At 39.4% G+C, this 17,500-nt stretch overlaps 1 protein-coding gene across 2 annotated transcripts in view; it reads left to right on the top strand.

The window, feature by feature from the left end:
- The window catches only part of LOC123499392 (protein dimmed-like), a 212,374-nt gene that overhangs the window by 180,625 nt on the left and 14,249 nt on the right, over positions 1-17,500 (top strand). For both annotated transcript variants that reach the window (XM_045247333.1, XM_045247334.1), the window contains one exon: positions 8,109-8,249. In XM_045247333.1, coding sequence (XP_045103268.1) covers positions 8,109-8,249 — 141 coding nt within the window. The remainder of the gene's footprint in view (positions 1-8,108; positions 8,250-17,500) is intronic.

Below are 17,500 nucleotides of genomic sequence, written 5' to 3'. Positions count from 1 at the left end.
GTGTTTTGTGGGTAAGATGATTGTGGTGGTGGTGGTAGTAGTAAAAGTAACCCCACAGCAGTCTCACCATACTCGTCATTTATCACACTTACACCTACACATTCCCACACACACACACACACACACACACACACACACACACACACACACACACACACACACACACACACACACACACACACACACACACTTAAACAACAAAGTCACAGTAACATTATTCCTCCAACATTCCGCTCGTAAAACAACAGACAGTAACAACATAGAAATTCCACGAACCGCTAACAAACCGATATCGCTAAGCAGAACCTGTAACTGTACCGAGAAGCGACCAGTGCACCAGCTGACCGTCCCTGATGCGAGAATGTGCCGCTCAAATAAACAAAAGGCAAATGGCATGTAAAAAAAAGTGAAATTACCAAGGATAACTAAAGCAGGCAAGTAAATTATCCGGAACCCTTTAATAATCTTTCCCTCCTTTACTTTTCCCTCTTCCTCCTCTTCCTCCTCTTCCTCTTCTGCTTCTTCACAACGCCCACACCTCCACAGGAATACCTTACGTTTATTAGCAAAGGTACAAAGGGGTACAATTTGGACCAATCATTAATCAGGAGTGTGACGTCACCTCTCGGCCGTCACAAGGTTCCACGGTGTTCATTGGCTGGCCTCGTTGGATTAAACACAGGCCGCGCTCTCTTCTCATGATCTGATTATATTTGTCTAATTTAATACACTTGATGAATTATTTTATTACTCTTAATGGGTTTCCGTCAAGAGAGAGAGAGAGAGAGAGAGAGAGAGAGAGAGAGAGAGAGAGGGAGAGCAAGAGAGTGGGAGAGCAAGAGCGAGAGCAAATGCTAGGGCTAGAGCTAGAGAGAGAGAGAGAGAGAGAGAGAGAGAGAGAGAGAGAACAGCGAGACCGAGAGAGAGAGAGAGAGACAGTATATATATTGTAATTTCCTTTAGTAACTTAAAAACCATATTTAATTTATTTGTGTCTCCGTCTTCTAATCCTCCTCCTCCTCCTCCTCCTCCTCCTCCTCCTCCTCCTCCTCCTCCTCCTCCTCCTCCTCCTCCTCCTCCTCCTCCTCCTCCTCCTCCTCCTCCTCCTCCTCCTCCTCCTCCTCCACTACTACCATCATCACAACCTGAGGCTCCAAGTGAAATATCAGCCTTAAATGAAGATAAGTAAATATTAAAGATAAGTGGACAGGCAGGTACCTTTAATTACCTTACCTGTCGCTTTCCATCCTCACCTGTCGAGCCTCAGCCTCACGGGGCGCCGCGCTCCTGCCTCACCCTTCAATTTTCGACTTAAAAAGATTCCTTCTATAAAATTATTAACTGATGTGGTGTATTTTTGGGGGAGCTAGAGAGAGAGAGAGAGAGAGAGAGAGAGAGAGAGAGACAGACAGACAGACAGAGAGAGGAGAGAGAGAGAGAGAGAGAGAGAGAGAGAGAGAGAGAGAGAGAGAGAGAGAGAGAGAGAGAAAGAGATATTTTGAGATGTAGCGAGGGTGACGTCACGAGTCACCTGTAATACACCAAAGCGAAAGATAATTGACCAAAAATTTTAACCGTGTGTTTGAATTCCTCTTAATGAGATTCACTATAAATACCTTTCATTTTCTGCAGATTTACCACTTTTTTTTCTTTTTTCTCTCTCTTTATTTCTAGTTCTCTTTATCTCTCCTCCTGTTTCTTTCTTTCGTTCGTGTCATTCCGTTTTTCGTTGTTGTTGTTGTTGTTGTTGTTGTTGTTTCGTTGTTTTTAATTCTCATTTATTTTATTGTTTTCACGAAGGGAAGCAAATTGAACAGCGTGATGGGAAAAGCGAAGCGAATCTCTGTTATCTCTCTCTCTCTCTCTCTCTCTCTCTCTCTCTCTCTCTCTCTCTCTCTCTCTCTCTCTCTCTCTCTCTCTCTCTCTCTCTCTCTACTACTCTACTACTTCTACTACTACTACTACTACTACTACTACTACTACTACTACTACTACTACTACTACTACTACTACTACTACTACTACTACTACTACTACTATTACCACTACTATTACCACTACTCTTAACACTACTACAACTACTGTTATTACTACTACTCTACCACCATTACCATCTCCTTCCTCTTGCCCTGTTCATTTTTCTTTCTCTCTTCCTCCTCCTCCTCCTTCTCCCTCAAATAACGTATTTCGTCCCTGTATATGCGTATTTTTCTTTTCTCTTTCATCCTTTCGTTTCTTGAATACTATTTTCCTTTGGTTGTTAAATCATAGAACTTGCAGTGGTACTATGATCACAAACAGCCTCGTTAGCCCTAGTGTGGATGTTACTTTTTTACATTTCTTTGTATTCCTCCGTATCCTCCTCCTCCTCCTCCTCCTCCTCCTCCTCCTCCTCCTCCTCCTCCTCTTTCTTCTACTACTCCTACTACTCCTCCTTCTCCCCTTTTTTCTTCCACTCCTACTCCTACTACTACTACTACCACCACCACCACCACTGAAAATCACTTCACTTTTCCTCTGAGCACACAGTAACAGGAAAAGTATAAGTTCAAAGAGACAATATTCATCGGCAAAGAATATTATTTGCTTACCTTGATTGCTCGCTTTCCGCTCCCTGACTCCTGCATCGCGGCGGCGCATCTGTCAACAAGGGGAAGATTCTGTAGCCTGTCAAGTACCACCAGACAACAGAGCATCCCTTGCCACTCTCCGTGTATGCTATATTGATTGGTCTTCACTTGCAGCACTCCAGAATAGATTAAATGTGCTAATTCGACATTGTACTTCAGAATACACAAAGAACCTGAGATAGAGTGATAGAAACCGTATTCCTAGTTGCTGTGTATTCTGATTTGGAGTGAACTAAATGCAATCTCTAAAAATATAGTAGAATTTTAATGTATACAGATAAGATACAATATTTCTAGCTATCCTTCTCTAATATAAGTTACTATATCGATGCATCACTTAATATACTGCAATGCTAAGCTATACAAAGATATACGTGAGGCTGAGGCTCGACAGGTGAGGAGGGAAAGCGACAGGTGAGGTAATTAAAGGCACAACAACAGGAGAAAAGTTAGCAAAGGACGTATTAACCCCTTCGATACTCGGACACATTTTTTACCTTGAGATTTGTGTACCATAAGACCATTTTATATACATAAGAAAGGGTCTATGGAGGTCAGAAGATTAATAGCCATAGTCTTCAATGTTTTAATCCCCCATCTAAGTTTATGAATCTGTATGAAATCACCAAAGAGTAAGCAGAATGAATATAGAAACGCGTCGTGGTATCGAAGGGGTCAATTTGCGATTCCATGATGTACAATGCAATAACATGGAGATTTGTATTCCACCCTGACGGCTCTTAAAAGAATCGCGTCACTATGAGAGGCAAAAGAACACCACTGAATGTCTGTGTTCCAGGATTCTGCAACACTCGCTCTGCCTCGCGTCGCCCCGCCTCGCCTGCAGCATTCCTCCAGGCGGCTGTGCGTTGTGGTACAGATTGCAACACTGGCTTCAAATTCGCTTGTGTTGCTACTTGTCAATTGAAGCTTTTTTTTTTTTTTTGCAATAGTGGGTATCTTTCTTTTTGTCTTACATTATTTTGAATCGTGTTTTGTTCTTGGCTTGATCGAGTGAAGTGTAAGTGGACGGATATTTGGACTCTCTCTCTCTCTCTCTCTCTCTCTCTCTCTCTCTCTCTCTCTCTCTCTCTCTCTCTCTCTCTCTCTCTCTCTCTCTCGAGGCGAAGACAATTGTATCAATTTTCAGGTTCCTTCCACCACCTGCTCTCTCTCTCTCTCTCTCTCTCTCTCTCTCTCTCTCTCTCTCTCTCTCTCTCTCTCTCTCTCTCTCTGGAAATGGAATGTTTACGTCACTTTTTATTTTTTACCTTCGTTTGATTGTTTTTCCGGTGTTTTCTTTCTTTTTTTCTTTGCCTAGTTTCTTTTCAATTTCTTTTTCATTGATCCTGTCTCTCTTTTTTAACCCAATCCTTGTATCTTTTTTTCTCTGGAATTCTAATTAAGTCTTTTTTTCTAGCTTTCCTTCTGTTCTTTTTTTTTTCTTTATTAATCTTAAATATCTCAACTGTAGAACTAATTAGCGTGTGATCTAATTGTTCAGGAATATCTTAATTATCCTGGACTTATTTTGATATCCTTGTTCATTAAGTTTAATCTTAACTCAGTTTGTGCTGAAACGCATTTTTACCTTGAGTTTTCCATATGATTAGACGATATTGTTTACATTAGGAAGGGTTTATGAAGGTCAGAAAATCAATGGCAAGAGTCTTTATTATTTTTATCCACACATAAGTTTCTGAAGCTGTATAAAATCACTAAACAGTAAGCAGAATGAATACGGAAACGTGTCATAGTACTGAAGTCTTGATCTTTTATCTAGACCAGTGATTCCCAAATTGTGGTAGGAAAACGCAGGGGTCCATAATCTGAGGATATGATGAGTGTATAAAACCAGTGGAGGTTGGTGGGTAGGCAGCCAGTGGGAGTAACTTACTTGCATGGAATCAATTACAGGATTTGCTAAGGTGGTTTACATATGGAGCTAATGAGTGTAGGGCTATTGTCACTGCAGTCATGGGTTACGATTAGCAGTGGGCGGTGGGACATGGAGAACTATCCTGCATGAAAACGTTTGGGAAGTACTGATTTAAACCTTTTTGGAGGATTGTGGAGAAAAGATAATTATTTGTTCCTTTTCCTGACTTTTTATCTTACTTTCTTGAAATATCTTTGGGTGAAAAAGAAAGTTTTGTTTGTTAATCATGTTTTGTGTTATTGCTTTAAATATCTTGATAAAATTAAAGGCCTTCTATCTTGTTATTTTGTTATCTTGATCGTTATCTTACTTTCTTGAACTATATTTGGGTGAAAAAAGAAAGTTTGTCTGTTAATCATGTTTTGTGGCATTTTTTTTAATATCTTGACGAAATTAAAGGCCTTGTATCTTGTTATTTTGTTATCTTGATCGTTATCTTAATTTCTTGAACAATCTTAGAGAGAAAAGATGATTCATATTTTTAATTTGTATATTTTGAGATCTCGAACTACATTTGGCAAAGAAAAAGGAATATGTGTCCTGATCTTTATTTTTATCTTGGCTCCATTATAAAAACTAAGAGAAAATGAAAGTCGTTCTTATCTTAAAATTTAATCTTGCAATCACAATGACCGTGAAAATAGTACAATCTTTTATCATCATTCGCCTTTGTTATAATAATGGATTTAGATGCATGTGTTTGTCTGTCTGTCTGTCCGGATGTATGTATGTATGTATGTATATTTGTCCGTATCTTTGCTATTCTTTCTCACTCCGTTTCCCTCATTCCATGTAAAGGTCATGCATTGTCTGTCGCCCTCTATGTGACTGTCAGTCTGTCTGTCTGTCTGGCAGTGCGTCTATAAATGTGTCCTTGTCCATTTGAGCTTATGTCACTTGCCACGTTTGTATGTATGAACGTTTAGTTAGCCAGTCTCTCTCTCTCTCTCTCTCTCTCTCTCTCTCTCTCTCTCTCTCTCTCTCTCTCTCTCTCTCTCTCTCTCTCTCTCTCTCTCTCTCTCTCTCTCTCTCTCTCTCTCTCTCTCTCTCTCTCTCTCTCTTCCGTATTGTGCATATATATATATATATATATATATATATATATATATATATATATATATATATATATATATATATATATATATATATATATATATATATATATATATATATATATACACACACACACACACACACACACACACACACACACACACACACACACACACAGAGAGAGAGAGAGAGAGAGAGAGAGAGAGAGAGAGAGAGAGAGACCTTAGAGTTGGCTCCATTATGCATTCTCAGGCGAGTGGGGTCTCCATCCCTCTATCAGTAAACATAACACGAGTCTTCGATGTCTGGCCGCCTCTCCTCCCGGCCCTCCTCCTCCTCAGCGCCCTCCTCACCTGCGGGTCCTTTCACTCTAATCCGAAAATATCTGTGTAATCCCCTGGAGATGGAGCTGCCGGCTGGATGGAAATAGTCGTGGCAACGGGAAGGGTATGGGAGTTGTCATGTCAGCTTTAGTATTGTTTTGTATAAGATATATAATTCTTTGTTTTCCGTGGAAGTTTAGAAGTGGGGAAATTCAATGAGTAGATGATGCTTGGATGGGATTGCAATGTTAGTTAACCCAGTCTGACCGAACGAAGAATAATTAAACGAACCTCGGCATTAGTTACAGCCATTCATCTCCATAACGTTTTTTTTTTTTTATTTAACCTAACAAATTTTCATTCTAAAGAAAAAGATTTCATTGCAAAATTTCGTCGTTTTTTATATTAAGTACAAGTAAACATGCCCAAAATAAGAGTACGAAGCTTGTCTTTGTAATATTGTAACAAAATTTAATGAACCTTTTATTTAATGTTAAAGGGAACAACTGGCCAAGGTTAACAAATATAATAAAATAAAAACCACTGAGTTGCCAGTCCCCATACAGATCCGATAGAATTACCCAAAAAAAGAAAGTGATAAATGTCTTGCTAACTGATACATCTTTCCTTAATTATCAATCACTTTTAGACACCTTTATTTATTCTATATATACACTGCAAAGAAACCGCAAAACTTACTCTTCTTAATTACCTTTAATGTAGACACGTATAAAAATTCCACACATTACTTCTGACAAATTATTCACATCACAGTGAGCTAACCAAACACCCAACCACACCCAACACCCACCACACCCACCCAGAATTACACTAAGTAGCTAATCTTCATCACATCTCATCTTGCCCCACACTGCTTTTGTATTCCGTCTTGTCTGTCGTCAGTCTAGTGGAGCCTCGGGCCAGTGAAGGAAGACTAGCTGGTTCACGCTCGGGGAGTTTGAGCTTTATGAATGTCAGGAGTTACTGGATCGAGTGTGTTGGGTGTGGGTTATTTCAGGCGCCTGTGGAATGCTTGAGGTCCCGCTGCGCTACGGAACGTCAAATGCATGAGAAAATAGATTGAAAAGTTTGTGAGGGCGCTTTGATCATTGCCCGCTGATATTCTGGACGAGAGAGAGAGAGAGAGAGAGAGAGAGAGAGAGAGAGAGAGAGAGAGAGAGAGAGTGTGGGGGAGAGGGAGAGGGAGAGGGAGAGAATGAGAGAGGATGTTGAATGAGTTTGCTTTTCAGTTGTGACATTAAGAAAGTAGGTGTAATTCTAATATGTTATTGATTATTCTCTCTCTCTCTCTCTCTCTCTCTCTCTCTCTCTCTCTCTCATCTATTTTTGCACTTTCTAATTACATTTCATCATTTCACCGCCTTCTTTCTTTACAACATTCTGCCCACCTCTTTGCTTCATCTGGTCATTACATTAAAAAATTACGTCACTCACCTCATTACCCTATTATTTCAGTCTCATCTCCTCCCACTCATCTCCCACACCTCATCTCATCACCAAGTCACCATCCTTTCCCTCATCTATTCTTTGTAAACCTTTCTTCTGTCACTCATGTCTTGTTGTCTCCTCCTCCTCCTCCTCCTCCTCCTCCTCCTCCTCCTCCTCCTCTTCCTTTTAAAAGTTCCTCTCTCACTCTCACTCATCTTCTCTGAACTTCTATTTATCTCCATTTGCCACCCACGTTCTTTCCTCCGTCCCTCCATATTCTCTCTCTCTCTCTCTCTCTCTCTCTCTCTCTCTCTCTCTCTCTCTCTCTCTCTCTCTCTCTCTCTCTCTCCTTCCTTCCCTCATTTCTCCCACGTTATGCATTATTAGCCTTCCGAAATCCGAGTCTTGGGGGATTTTAGTTGAAAAAATGTGGGGATGTATTTTTTTCCTCCCTTCCTCTCGACGTGTTGCAGAAGTTTGTAATCATGGATGCATAGATCAATGTGTGTGTGTGTGTGTGTGTGTGTGTGTGTGTGTGTGTGTGTGTGTGTGTGTGTGTGTGTGTGTGTATGTGTATGTGTTTGTGTGTCTGTGTGATTGAGTTTCAGGTAATGAGTGTTGCACGAAAAGAGAGAGAGAGAGAGAGAGAGAGAGAGAGAGAGAGAGAGTATTGTATTCGTGACGTCACAGTCCTCTTCCTTCCCCCTCTCCCAGAATGCGCCAGGTTCCAGGCATCAGCGTGGAGGGCCTGGACGAGGGCACGGCGCCCCCCCACCTCGACCCACCAGCTACCCCCACCCCTCTCCACGCCGCCGTGTACGACTGGCATGAAGACGACGACGATGATGACTACATGTAAGTATGTCTGCCATCACACACACACACACACACACACACACACACACACACACACACACACACACACACACACACACACACACAGTGGTTAGAGCGCTGGCTCTCTCGATCACTCTCTCTCTCTCTCTCTCTCTCTCTCTCTCTCTCTCGTGTCTCTCTCTGTTCTCTCTCGGGATGTAAATCGAGGAGTTGTGACCTTGTTCTCTCTCTCGAAGATCTCTCTCTCTCTCTCTCTCTCTCTCAGATCAAACAGTGACACACTCTCACTCACACTCTCTCTCTCTCTCTCTCTCTCACACACACTTAATCTTCTTGGTAATTGTGGTTTTGCTAATGGGCTGTTAATGAATTAATGATTATTTCCTTTTCTTACTTCATTATTCACTTTTCTTCGGGCACGACTGAAACATGACTGGCTGTTACTACTACTACTACTACTACTACTACTACTACTACTACTACTACTACTACTACTACTACTACTACTACTACTACTACTACTACTACTATTATTACTACTACTACTACTACTACTACTACTACTACTACTACTAATAATAATAATAATAATAATAATAATAATAATAATGATAATAATAATACTACTATTACTACTACTCTTTTATGTAAGAGAAACAATCGACCAAAGGCAAGAAAAAGTGTGTTTAAAAAAAGGCTCACTGAGGTGCCAGTCCCTAAAAAGTGAGAGGGAAAGTGGACTCCTTGAGTGATACAGGCGTCCTCTTATTTTTTTAATTCAAAGTCTTGACTGAAGAATGCATGAATAGCGAAGTGCATGTAATGTTGTGTGGAGGAAGAATGTTTTTTTTTTTTTAACCCATATGGGCTTTTCACGGGAATTTCTGGGCTAAAGGGGGTACTTTTTCCGGGGTGCCTCCTGTCTCAAAGCCCACCCGCTAGGAAACCGTTGCCCCAAGTGAAGAAGCTCTGCCTACACTCGGACCTTAGACAAGATTCGAACCCGTGTGCTTGGAGACCCCTCGGACCCCAAAGCACGCAGGGTTCCACTGCACCACGGCAGGCTGTGACTAACCCCTTGTCATGATCTTTTGATTATGCTCCTTGTGCTGTGAGATACAAAGGGAAACGTTCATTGAGGTCACAGCTGGCTTTCATGAGAAGTTCACAGCACTCCCTGAACCAGTGCTACTACTACTACTACTAATAATAATAATAATAATAATAATGATAATAATAATAATAATAATAATAATAATAATAATAATTGTAAAAATGCTATGCCTATTAGTTACAGTAGCTTTAGTTATTTTCATTTTCCAGTAAAAGTATATCAAGAAATTTTACGGTCTAACTCTTTTTTCAATTTATTTTTCACGCATTTTAACTTTTAATTTCATCTTCTTTTAGTTTTCGTCTCCTTTCACACACAGCTTGACTTCCCATTATGTTTCGAGTTTTAGTTTACATTTCTTAGTGACTGAGCCTTGTCTAGTTTCTCTTCCTGTACCTCCTCCTTGTCCTCCTTGTCCTCCACTGACTCAATCGTCTAGAAATGAGGGCAAATCTTCTTCCTCTCTTCTTTTAAAGCATCGAATCAACCTTTACGTAACGAAACTCTAAAGATCACATTCTTTTTATGGACTTGTGAGAGACTTTTGCATCTTTACGCACTCAAATGGGAAATGAGAAACGCAAATATTTATCACCCGAGTCTTCTTTTCCTCCATCTTTCTTTCTTTCTGTCTCTTTTTGCATTATCTGGTTTAGTTCCCCGCTGTTCACTCCCTGCTATGCTTCACAGTTTGCTCCCACCGCCATTCTTCTTCGCTCTATCATCTCTGCTGCTTATTGTGTCTCATCTCAAAGCTTTATGGTCTTATTTGTCTTGTTTTACTTCTCCTCTCCTTGCTGTGCGTTGTTCAGTTTTATTCTTTTGTTGCCTTCATTTACTTGTTTACATTCTGCTTTCCTTACGTTTTCTTTTGCTCCATGTTGATATTCTAAAAGGTGACTACACTTTTTTTTCTTTTTTTTTTTGTTAAGGATACTTGAAAATTTTTACCTTATTCTATTTACTACGTTTTTTTTTTTTATGTCCCTGTTGATATTCTAAAAGGTGACTACGCTGTTTGTTTTCTTTGTAAAGGATACTTGAAGATTTGTAACTTGTTTTGTTTACGAATCGTTAATTTTTTTCGAGTTTTACGTTGATTTTGTAATAGTAAGACACGTGTAAAGTTTTAATTGCCTGACTTACTATTATAAAAATTCATCGCAGTGTAAAACCGTTCAATAAAAAGGAAAATCTTCATTGATGAGCTTGGATGAAAAAAAAATAATAATCTTTGCATAATTCTTCTGATCAATTACTATTTTTCTTCTTCGCTTGCAAGCAATAAAGACAAATTTTCAGCTGAAGTGGAGAAGGTGAGAAATTTGACCACCTAGACCTGGAGTGACCTTTTTAAATACAAACAGTACGTGTCAAAAATAAATTGAAGACACACCACTGACTTCACGTTTCTCCCTCCCCCGGTACTTTTTTCTCACCTGAAAACAACCTCCCTTTATAATTCTCTCCTCACGACAAAGAGAAGGACATTTCCAGCTGCCCACTGCTCCACTTTTTCTTTCTTTTCCATAAACGCGGGCAAGTTAAGACGAGAGCAAAAAAGTTTAGCAAGAAAATTCGCGGCCCGAGCTCCCGACGAAGGTGTGTGAGAGGAGGCAGGTTTCCAGGCTAAATTTATTAACCCTGGAAACGCTTTGATAATACCCGTTTGAGAGAGAGAGAGAGAGAGAGAGAGAGAGAGAGAGAGAGAGAGAGAGAGAGAGAGACTGAAAAAAAAACTGGTAAATGTATGAGTGTTTGAGAGAATTTCAAGTGATGATATTAGTAAAAGAAAAAGAAATACGCCTCTCAACCTACATTTCTTTTGCGTGATATTTCTTTGCATTTCACGTCTCGCAGTTTATCATTCATTTGGATTAAGCCTTCAGTACCATGATGCATTTTAATATTCATTCTGCGTACTATTTGATGACTTTATACACTTTCAGATACTTATGTAAGGATTAAAACAGTGAAGACTCTGGCCATTAATCTTCCGACCTCCATAGACCCTTCTTAATCTAAATAAAATCGTCCAATTATACTCATGGTAAAAAATACGTCCCAGTACTGAAGGGGTGAAGGTTGTATAGCATTTCAGTATATGTGTAATGACTCGGACTGTATTTTTCTCTCGCTGCTTATGCATGTGGCTTTCTGTATTGCTTTGCTAGTAAATATTGAAGAGCTGGTTACAAACTGAGCTCGTGTCATGTTGTAGAGCCTTCCTCATAGTTTTCATGGGGGAATCACAAGGACACTGAGTTATATTAAGAATTCCCTCCTTTCTTTGATCACGTTGCTAGTTGGAAAAAGAAGGAACAAGATGAAGTGCAAAAATAAAGAAAAATTTTTAAAAATGTATATATTCTAATCCTTTAACTCTGGGAAACATTTTTACCTTGAAATTTGTGTGCGACTAAACCTTTTAAATGAAGGAACAAGATGATGAAGTGCAGGAATAGATTAAAAAAAATCAAAATTGTGCATATTCTAGTCCTTTAATACTGGAACACATTTTTACTTTGAGATTTGTGTACGACTAAAGCATTTTACCGACATTAGGAAAGGTCTATGTAGGTCATGAGATTAATGGCAGAAGTCTCCACTATCATATTCCCCTTACATAAGTTTCTGGAACTGCACAAAATCAACAAATAGTAACCAGAATGAATATGGAAACGTGTTATGGAACTGATTGAATTAAGAGATAAATGAATTTTTACACGAGAATTACCAAACTTCCTTCTTTTCTCACGTTGCCAGAGGAAAAAGAAGGAACAGGATTATGAAGTGGAAAAATAGATGAAAATAAAATAGAGACTGTACATATTTTGAGATAAATGAGTTTATATATGCTAATTACAGAAGTTTTTTTTCCTCTATCATTTTTTTTCTTTCTTTCTTTTTGTAGATGACGCTGAGCATGGCTTTTGTTTCCTCTCAGTGCTTTACATTTCTTTCCTCCAGTCTTCCTCTTGTGAAAAATAAATGAAGGACTGTCAGAGGTCAATGAAGCGGAGTTGAGCACAGTGATGAAGCACGACTGAAGCCAAACCTTGACACTTTTATCTCTTTTCTTACGTTTTCTTACCTTTTATCTTTCTTCTCTTTTTCGTGTTGCTCTACGCTCGTTAGTGTGACGAGGCAAGGAAATCTCTCTCTCTCTCTCTCTCTCTCTCTCTCTCTCTCTCTCTCTCTCTCTCTCTCTCTCTCTCTCTCTCTCTCTCTCTCTCTCTCTCTCTCTCTCTCTCAGCTTTTTTTTTTCGTTCCTTCGTCTTTTTTTTCCCTCACCGCAAAGTCATGTTCGTTGTCTTTCCTTAGAGAGTATGTGAACCCGTCGCCCTCTACAATACCTCCTCCTCCTCCTCCTCCTCCTCCTCCTCCTCCTCCTCCTCCTCCTCCTCCTCCTCCTCCTCCTCCTCCTTCACTTCCACCAAGGCTTCAAAATACGTGAGTCTAAATTCCCTAAGCGTGGTGATGTCAATTGAGGAAAAGGCGTTTGTTGGTCTCTCGCTGCCACCTCACGACACACACACACACACACACACACACACACACACACACACACACACACACACACACACACACACACACAACGCGCGACTTTATTGTCATACCAAATACCAGGAAGTGTATTTTTCTTTGCTGTATATTTTCTCCTTTTCCCCTTCTCTTTTTTTGTACCTCTCTCTCTCTCTCTCTCTCTCTCTCTCTCTCTCTCTCTCTCTCTCTCTCTCTCTCTCTCTCTCTCTCTCTCTCTCTCTCTCTCTCTCTCTTCCTGGTAATCCTTTTTTTTATTTTTTTTTATTTGTTGTTTATCTTATTTTCAATTTTAGATTTAAATTATGTATCTTCTTTTTTATTAATGACATCTTCTTCCTCTCCGTCGTCGTCCTTTTCTTTCTCCATCTCTTTCTTTTCCTCCTTCTCTTCCTCCTCTTCTTCCTCCTCCTCTTCCGCTTATTCCTCTCTGCATATCTGATTCTGAAAGTTGTATCAAATTTGTGTTATATGTTTTAGTACATGTTATTTTGATATGTTTTCTTTAATAGTAGTAGTAGTAGTAGTAGTAGTAGTAGTAGTCAAAGAAGTAGTAGTAGTAATAGTAGTAGTAGTAGTAGTAGTAGTAGTAGTAGTTGTAGTAGTAGTAGTAATTGTAGATGGGGGAAGAGAAGGAGGAGAAGTTGTAGGAGCAGGAGCATCACTAATAACAATAACATTAACAGTAGCAACAATAACAACAATACTAATCGAGAGACTTTTAGACACAAGTACTAGTAGTAGAGGTAATGGGTAATAGCAGAAGTAACAGTAGTAGTATTAACAACAGTACACCACCACCACCACCACCACCAACAACAACAACAACAACAACAATAATGATAGTAATAGCATCACCATTACAACTAACTTAAACACTAACACAAACCCATTATTTTTGCGTTTTTTAGTGTTTATCCATAGTTTTGCGGTGTTTTGTGTGTTTTTTTCAATTTTATTTTAATGTTTTTGTGTTTATGTGTTTTCTTGAGTGTTTATGCTGGAGTACTAGTAGTAAATGTAATAGCAGAAGTAATAGTAGTAGTAGTAACAATAGTATACCACCACAACCACCACCAACAACAACAATAATAATAACATCGCCACTACAACTAACTTAAACACTAATACATTCTCATTATTCCCTTCCGTCATCTTCGGTTATTATTTTTCTCCTGCGTCTTCTGTTCGTCTGTAACTACTTTCTTTCACTCGTCATGCCGGTGAGAGAAAAGAAAATTTATAAGAAAGGCTGAAAAAAAAAAAAATCTATATATAAAAAAAATTGTATGATCTAAAAATATTGACAGTTATCCCAATTTTTCCTCACATTTTCTGTTTAGTATATTTCCTTGCCTCCTCTCTCTCTCTCTCTCTCTCTCTCTCTCTCTCTCTCTCTCTCTCTCTCTCTCTCAATAATAACATCAACATTACAACACGCTTAAACAGTAACACAAAGCGTCCATTGGATTAGAAGTAACACATTAATTATAGAACAGAAGGAGAAAAGGAACAAAAATCCTTCAACTGATCACGAGTATCTCTGACGAGCCGAGGAAATAACACTTGAGCTGGGGATGAGACGGAACGAGAGAGAGAGAGAGAGAGAGAGAGAGAGAGAGAGAGAGAGAGAGAGAGAGAGAGAGAGAGAACATTTAGACCATTTAGAATATTTATTTATAATCATTACACAAATTATGTATTTGAAGGTATTATTGAAAAATGATACAAATAAAAAATAACTAAACTAAACTAAATTCAAACCCTAAAAAGTCAATGAAATAAAATAAAATAGAGAGAGAGAGAGAGAGAGAGAGAGAGAGAGAGAGAGAGAGAGAGAGAGAGAGAGAGAGAGAGAGAGAGAGAGAGAGAGAGAGAGAGAGACAGACAGAGACAGAGACAGAGACAGAGACAGACAGAGACAGAGACAGAGACAGACAGAGACAGAGACAGACAGACAGAGACAGACAGAGACAGAGACAAAGAGACATCAGAAAAGGAAAAGAACAAATGAGTTTTAATGAGGGAGGTTTGGGTGTTTCAAATGTTGTAGAAAATAAGGAAAGAAATGAGAGTAAAAATCTTGCGCCTAATGCCCAGAAAACATTGGAAATAGGGAGAGAAATGCAACAAAGGAGTGAAATAGAAAGGAGTAGAAGTTGATGGGAGTTTGGTGGAGTGGTGAGGCTGAGTTGAAAGTGAATGTGTGGAGGAGTGAATGATTTAAATGAAGAGTTAGTGGTAGTGGTGAGTGGATGAGAGAGAGAGAGAGAGAGAGAGAGAGAGAGAGAGGAACCAGTTAAACTAAATGACGCTCTTCCCTGTTATCTTCTTTTCTTCTTTTTATCATCTCTTCCTCTCTTCCCCTTCGTTTATGTCTCTGCTTTCCTGATTTACCTCTTTCTTTCTTTATTATTCTCATTCTCTTTCTCTTCATTACTCAAATGTCTTTTCTCTCTCTCTCTCTCTCTCTCTCTCTCTCTCTCTCTCTCTCTCTCTCTCTCTCTCTCTCTCTCTCTCTCTCTCTCTCTCTCTCTCTCTCTCTTAATTAATTACTTTCTTTCATTTTATCTTTTAAACATCGAATTCATATTTTATTAACATGAAAGCTCTCTCTCTCTCTCTCTCTCTCTCTCTCTCTCTCTCTCTCTCTCTCTCTCTCTCTCTCTCTCTCTCTCTCTCTCTCTCTTTTCCCCCTTAATTTTTATCACAAAGAAATACATTCACCTCGTTTTCATTGGCATTTTATTTTACTTAATTTTATTTGTAGTGTTTATTCAATTTATTTTCTTTATTTTGTCTTGATTTTTCTCCCCTTGTTTGTTTATCATTGGGTGTATTTTCCTTTTCGAAGACTCGTGTGTTTCCTGCAAAAATAGTTTCGTTGTTTTTCCTTCCTCGTAGTACCTCCAATTTCCTTAAGGGACGCGTAACTCTCCCTCTCCCATCTCTCTCTCTCTCTCTCTCTCTCTCTCTCTCTCTCTCTCTCTCTCTCTCTCTCTCTCTCTTGCTGTTTCCATTGTCAATTTAAAAGTAGGAAAGACGGAAGGACACGATGATAAGAAGTAAACAAAGAAGAAGGAAGAGAGAAAATGCACACAAACAAAAGATATATTGTTAAAAGAAAAGGAGGAGGAACAGGAGGAGGAGGAGGAGGAGGAGGAGGAGGAGGAGGAGGAGAAGGAGAAGGAGGAGGAGGAGGAGGAGAGGAAGGATAATCAATTAGGAAACAGGAAAAGGATGGAAAACAGAAAGAGATAAAAGAAAGAGGAAAAAGGAAGCGGAAAATGAAAGAAACCTATAAGAGGAGGAGGAGGAGGAGGAGGAGGAGGTCTGGGAGGTGGAGGAGGAGGAGGAGGAGGAAGAAGAGTAGGAAGAAGAGGAAGAAGAATAGAACGCTGTACCTTTGTTTACAGTTTCGACAAGTTGATTATCGTTGCGTCATCATTTGGATCTTTGAAAGGAGAGAGAAAGAGACTCCTCCTCCTCTTCCTCCTCCTCTTCCTCCTCCTCCTCCTCCTCCTCCTCCTCCTCCTCCTCCTCCTCCTCCTTTCCTCCTCCCCTTCCTGGTGCAAGCAAACATACATCAGCATATTGACACAAAAAAATGCTGACTATATCCTTACAAAGACTTGGGATTAACAACCTTTAGGGACCAGTTTGCTTTCAATGGGAGGTGAAATTCTGAAGCTCTAGTAGTAGTAGTAGTAGTAGTAGTAGTAGTAGTAGTATTGGTGGTGATGGTGGTGGTGGAAGTATTTTTGGTAGCAGTAGTAGTAGTAGTAGTAGTAGTAGTAGTAGTAGTAGTAGTAGTAGTAGTAGTAGTGGTCATAGCAGTAGTAGTAGTAGCAGTAGTAGTATATATATAAGAAAATCCATTTTTTTGATATCTGTATACATTCACCAATCTACAAACTTAAAGAACACCAATAAGAAGAACAAATAAAGTTTTCACCATATACTTTCACTATCACCATCACCTTTACCACCATCACCGCCACAATTACCTCACCATCCCTCAGTACCCAACACCAGACCTCCATAACACTACTGAAACACCGCCAAACACAAGCACTTTCCTCTTCGTTTGGATAAAGTTTTGCAGCTCCTCTTTGCCCCAACGAGAAGATCATTCCCTGAAGTGTGTTGTGTTGTCTGCAGCGTCCCTGTGTGGGTCTCCTCAGCTCCCCAATGAGACTGAATGCTTAATATGGAGAATTTCTATTTTTTTTTAGTTAGCCTTTGTTTGATATCGTTTTCTTTAGTTACTCCTTTGGTTATAATACGTGGTTTTAATGTTTTGTCTTGTGTATTTTCTATGGTGTGATTTCTTGCTTTGCGTTGCTGATATTTCGTGTTATTGTTGTTTTTACACACCTTCCCACCTCCACAATCTTTTCTCCTAAACCACGTGACATATGTATTGCACGTGATTGGTGAACGACTGTCAACTTGAGCTACATAAATAAATTAAGGTCGAAAGTCAACCTAGGGGGAGCTTACCAGTAACTCAGAGGCAAGTGCACCCTCTATTCACTACATCAAATAAGCGAACCTATCATCCATTTCATCGTCTTTATCTCCAACTACACATCAAAAGGAACTGGAAAGA

This window comes from Portunus trituberculatus, chromosome 49 (assembly GCF_017591435.1).
Source record: "Portunus trituberculatus isolate SZX2019 chromosome 49, ASM1759143v1, whole genome shotgun sequence".
Lineage (NCBI taxonomy): Eukaryota > Metazoa > Arthropoda > Malacostraca > Decapoda > Portunidae > Portunus > Portunus trituberculatus.
Note: the sequence above shows the minus strand (reverse complement) of the source record. Positions and strands in the feature narration are given on the sequence as shown.